The sequence below is a fragment of the Metopolophium dirhodum genome, chromosome 9 (genome assembly GCF_019925205.1).
Source record: "Metopolophium dirhodum isolate CAU chromosome 9, ASM1992520v1, whole genome shotgun sequence".
Taxonomy (NCBI): domain Eukaryota; kingdom Metazoa; phylum Arthropoda; class Insecta; order Hemiptera; family Aphididae; genus Metopolophium; species Metopolophium dirhodum.
The window spans coordinates 9177609-9183608 of NC_083568.1; the positions used below are offsets into that span (position 1 = coordinate 9177609).

Below are 6000 nucleotides of genomic sequence, written 5' to 3' on the forward strand. Positions count from 1 at the left end.
AAAATCACGAAAATGTGCATATTATTTTGAGTTAGAAATTCATAAAACTTTTTAATTTAAAACTAAGATTTAAAAAGTGGGTAAGTGGATGTCGCTCTAATGTACAGTAGGTTACAAGTGGGTCACTCATACCCATACCCACTTATACCCATGTTTAAGAAAAACGATTCTGAGCGAAAATGGTCTTTCAGCCTATGATATTACTAAGTATATTTGATGATATTATTGTGATTAAAGTAGTTTATATACTTACCTATTTACGTGGAACCTTGTTTTAAATTTTCAATCCTTAGCTATAAAAGTAGAACATTTTATAAATTTTTATCTACAAAATAATTATGTTGATAAATTTTGTCAAAATTCGAACTTTATATGCTTACAAACAAAAATTGTGCCTATGTATTTTTAATATTTTTCAAATGCTATTGTAACTATATATTAGGAGCCTTGCATTAAATTTTCACGCTTTTTTACCCAACAAATAAAATTTTATTGATGTTTATGGAAAAAAAAACTAAAAAAAAGGTGGGTAAGTGGATGTCGCTCTGCTGTACAGTATGTTACAAGTAAGTCACTGTAATGGATGGTGTTAAATTTGAATTCAATGATATAATATCATTGTATAAGAAAAACAATTCTGAGCGAAAACGGTCCGTCAGCCTATATGATATTACCAAGTATATTTGATGATATTATTGTGAATAAAGTCATTTATATATAACCTATTCACGTGGAACCTTGTTTTAAATTTTTAATCCTTAGCTACAAAAGTTGAACATTTTATAAATTTTTAACTACAAAATAATTATTACATTTTAAATTTGATAAATTTTGTCAAAATTTGAACTTTAAATGTTTATAAAAAAAAATTGTGCCATATATTTTCAATATTTTTCAACTGCTATTGTAACAATATATAAGGAGCCTTGCATTAAATTTTCACGCTTTTCTACCCAACAAATAAAATTACAATATAAAATAATGAAACCAATAGTTATAAGACGACCAATTCTAACGACAGCAATGAAAGTGTAGATCAGGCCAGTGACTCATAATAACTAACAATGTGCATGAAATTATGTAATTAATTTATGCATTATGCATAATAGTATAATACATATATTTTGTTATTGATGAATAATTTGTAATTTTTACCATCAAGATCGTAGCAATAGCATAACGGTTTTAATGATAATTATATGCGGTTTTGGGCTTATTTGTATTTAAGTAGGTACACTGATATTATTTTGAAATTTTTTTTTTTTATATAATATTTAATTATACAAAAATCGTTAATTTTAATATAAAATATGATTTGTAGGTAATATTGTTTGTTTTTATTAAAATGAAAAAAAAACATATATTTAATTTTAAATTTCGCTCGCATTTTTACGTATTATTTCAAAAACTACAACAAAAATCTGATGACTTACAGATCAATAATTTTTTTTTGCACCATCGTTCTTAACTCGTCGAAATACGTATATTTTGAAGAAAAAAAATTCTAAAACGCGCTGGGTAGCTAAAGTGAATTTGTTCTCATATAATATCATCATAAATAGAATAGAGCTCACATACCTATATAGTGTATATATTTAATTATCAAGTTCCTTAATGAAGCTCATATGTTTGGCTTTTGCTATAATTTAGTAATTTACTATTTAGTTTTAGTTTAACGATAATATGGTATATATCAAATTGTATAGATAATTATAAAAAGTTTCAATTTAGTTTGTTATAATACCATTGTTATGAATATAATAGGAATTCATTCTGGATGGTTTTTCAAATATAGTAGACTAATAAATATATACGAAATTAGTAATTACTATAGATACCTACCTACTTATAATTTGAACTTTGATTAGGAACATTACATAAAAATTAAAAACAAACGTTTTTTGGTATAATAATATAGGTTATATGTAACCTAACCTATAAACAGGCCTTTTTAACAGGCGGAAGTCATAACATAAGAAAGAGGTATAGGTACCTAAATATAATATTACATTTTTTAGCATTATTATTATAATTATTTAGGTACTATATTTGTATTTATTGTTGACTATTGTATTACATTTTATTATTTTAGTCTTTAGACTTGTATTAAATTTAATTAAATTATATTTTAATATGTGATTTAAGTAAGTAATTATCATTTTTTATGATATTATATGATTTTTAACTTTAAATGTATTTTTCAATACAATTTTAACATATTTCTACTTCAATTTTGATATATTTTCATTCATTTTTATCGGAACTTTTTTACCGGGACTTTTTTTACCGCGATTCGCCTCTGTATCCCTACGATATGAAAAGTATGAGACTCTAAAAATAAAATATTATAATATTATTATTTGACATTTTTCAAATAGTTTTTAATATTGAAATGAATTTAATTGATAACGTGTACCCCGGAGACTGTGTTCATGACCACAATCAAACGAATTTACCCATACCATACACACTCGTAATAATTATAAATTCCGCGCAATCGTGTGCTCGTAACCGCGGTCGTCAATGTCGTGGTACCGCGATGATACGTCATGCCGGAATCGTGGTCTGGACGTTTTTGATTTTTGGCGGGAACGGTCTCGTCTTATCACAGAAACACGGTGAAACGGAACTTCCGGAACTTAAGAGTACGGAACCTGTTTGCTGTTATATTATAGTTCAGTTACGTCTTGTTGTCTCGTGCTCTTGTCTATGTGCTGAACTGCTGAAGGCAGAACTACAACCAAGTACAGAGAACCACAACAACTAGAACTAACTACAACGTTCAATGATTACGAAAGCGACGACGAGTGACTGAAGAAAATTGTTTTTAATTATTATTTGATGTACCTTATTGTTCTTATTGAGAACTATGGACGATGCCATACAGCACTTGGAACAAGTCGTGAGTACCTAATGAGTCAATATCGTGCCTCCTTTAACGCTGTCTGTTATTTATAATTGTTGTTAAATACTGTTCGTTTGCAGGTGACTAATATCGAAAAAAGAATAGACACTTTGAGTTGGAAAATAAAAAAATTTGAACGGGTTCTGTTCTCAGAAAATGAAACGTCCCACTCAGTAAGTACAATATTATTAACTATTATTTAAATAACTATTACATACAGTGCTCGGATTGGAACAAAAATTGAGGACGGATGCTGATTTTAGTTCAGAAAACTCCGTTCCAAAGCGTTTAAATTTTACAGTGACTTAAATTTAATAATAAGGGGGCTGCAGTTGATGAAAAAAAAGTGACTTTTAGACCAATAAGCTAGACAAAACTGGAAAAAATTGGTTTGACAGATTTTAATTTTGAAAACGGATTATGATCGAGGCGATTTTGAATTTTTTTTTTTTTCAGTTGTGATATCCAAGAATAAAAATATTGAAAAATATGAAATTTTTTTTTGTATTATTCATTATGACACTGACAATAATTGGAATATTCAATATCGCCTTGATCAATCATAATCCGTTTTCAAAATTAAAATCTGTCAAACTAAATTCTTTCAGTTTTGTCTAGCTTATTGGTCTAAAAGTCACTTTTTTTTCATTGACTGGAGCCCTCTCTAGCCCCCTTAAGATTTATTTTATGATACAGAATTTAAATATATTGAAAAACATTATAACTAAAAAAATGTATGTTTAGAATGGTCAAATGTACATTAGTTTTGACTTTTGACAAAACCGACTGCAGCCCCCTTAAAACAAAAACATTATAATATTTAGACACTTATATCTTATTGTATTGTTTAGTGCCTTATAGTATATGTGACATAGTTACTTACGTTGCCCGTGAATCCACGCAAAATTGATTTCGTGATTAGGTACGTCGAATAATAATATTATGAAAACAAAATAATATTATTAATCGTTTTCGACAATAACACATTTTCCAAGTAATAGTATTAATTGATTTTACTTGTAATTAAATTATGAAAATAAAATACGTTTGACAAGTCAATGCTGCTATATAATTATTATTGGTACCATATCGACTGTCGATGACAAATGATGCTAACCGTTACCTGGGAAAAATAACCATTTCTTTTCTAGAAATAATAAATTAAAACAAAAATCAAATACACCATTCAAAAGTAAACATCGCCAGGGAGGGGCCTCACTTCTAGCGTTCCTCGCTCAATTAAATGAAGGGGAACGCTGGAATCTATAGAAAAAAAAAAATGAAAGCAGCCTGTGTACCCCCCCCCCCCCCTCACCACAATTCGAGCACTGATTACATAATACGTTATAATTTAGCATTCATGTTGTTTTGTAGTTCTAATTGAGATGATTTATTAATTGTTTTCATTAAACTTTGCTTATAATTAAAGTAAAATTAGTATTACCTTCAATACTGTTTTAATTTTATGATAATATATTAATATTACATGATAAGTCATACAAGCCCTAATCGAAATACTAATTGAAGTTATCAAAACAATAAAATAAGATTGTTTAAAAACACTTGTTCAAATAAATAAAATATTGAATTTAAGTTGAACATTTTTAATTAATCAGGAGATTGATGAACGTTTAGGTTAACATTTATTTGTAGAGCATTCATTTGAATAGGAATACAGTTTTAATTATGTCAACAAGCATTAAGTAAATTGAAAACTAACTAGAAGTACTGTACTTATTAAAAGTGACACAACAGCCAGGGATGCTCAGTAGTCAAAGTGTCAAGTACCACCAATTAGGGATATTAAGTAATACATACCACTAATACCAGGCCGATCAATTTGGTTTTAATAACAGTATATTATCATGATTTAACCTACTGACATAATATTGTAGCTATGGTCCAAGTATTCAACTGTGTTAAAGTGTGTTTTACTTTTTATTACGTACCAAACTGATTATTTAAAAATTATATTTTGAGTGGGCATCATAAAACATTCTTTCACTCCAGCTGATAGATAGCTAGTTGTGGCACTGTTTATTACTTCTAATAAATTCAAAAAATGACTCTTGAAACTAAAGTAATCAATTAGATAACATTTTCAATTAAAAATTAGGTCAAATAAATCTTAATGTATGACATTATTATTATTTTATTTAAAATTTAGTGTAAAATGATATCCATGATGGCCAATTTAGAAGAAACATGCCGTAAGTATAATGAAATAATATTGTTGGTGACCAAACATAAAAATGAACAAAATGCATTCACTGATACATTACAACTTCAAGTAAATTTAGTAAAAAGCAAAGTCGAAACTTTACGAGCAATTATGACAAAAGGAAGAACAATTGAGCTTTAACTTAATAATCTAGTATTATTATTAATATATAAATAAATAGATGTAAGCAAAGATATTATTTTCATATTATATATATTTATTTTTTAAGATATTTTGAATAAATGAACAATAGTATAATATTTTATTTTTGTGTTTATTGCCCTTGAATAAAATAATAGCAATCACCCATCATCTGGCAATATACCATGTTATTAATGTTTTACGTTTAAGGAAGTCAATTAACCTTGATCCCGCCTAAATTAACCGTACCTATATTTGAATTCTTTTTACATGAGATAATAGTCTACACACTTTTGTTATTTATTATAATATTTCCATAAGCGACACAAGATAAATCTGTTCATATTAGCCACCTGTAAGTTGTAATAGATGTAACCATCTAAGACTGTATAAAAGCACGGGATGGGCCAAACTCAAAACATTAATTTAAAAATAATAACAACTCGTGCAGAGAATCCTCTGTACCTTATTACCTACCTGCTTAAAATTATTAAATTCTTACCTAAACTATTCAAAATACGTAAATATCTTGAATAGTCATATTATTATATTCTGTACCTGTAGCCTGTAGGCCTTAAACGATGAAACTATTTACTTGCTGTAATGTATAATAAAAATCGTCCCGTGGAAAACCGGTTTAAGGCGCGCACTTATAATACGTACCTATAATAGACATGCAGTCATGCGTCGTGTTTAACTCGTGTAATAAGAGCTTAAGACGATTAAACATTGA

The 6000-nt window shown here is 27.8% G+C and overlaps 1 protein-coding gene across 1 annotated transcript; it reads left to right on the forward strand.

Moving 5' to 3' along the window:
- Positions 1-2584: 2584 nt before the first annotated feature.
- On the forward strand, positions 2585-5386 carry LOC132952084 (uncharacterized). The gene is made up of 3 exons (XM_061024230.1): positions 2585-2902; positions 2986-3078; positions 5073-5386. The coding sequence occupies exons 1-3, from the start codon at positions 2870-2872 to the stop codon at positions 5265-5267; spliced, it is 321 nt and encodes a 106-aa protein (XP_060880213.1). The 5' UTR covers positions 2585-2869; the 3' UTR covers positions 5268-5386.
- Positions 5387-6000: the final 614 nt, after the last annotated feature.

Bases quoted from the DNA above. Each gene is read 5' to 3' on its own strand.
- LOC132952084 (XM_061024230.1), top strand. From the start codon at position 2,870: ATGGACGATGCCATACAGCACTTGGAACAAGTC. The intron at 2,903-2,985 runs GTGAGTACCTAA...GTTCGTTTGCAG, and splicing joins TACAGCACTTGGAACAAGTC to GTGACTAATATCGAAAAAAG. The intron at 3,079-5,072 runs GTAAGTACAATA...TTTAAAATTTAG, and splicing joins AAAATGAAACGTCCCACTCA to TGTAAAATGATATCCATGAT.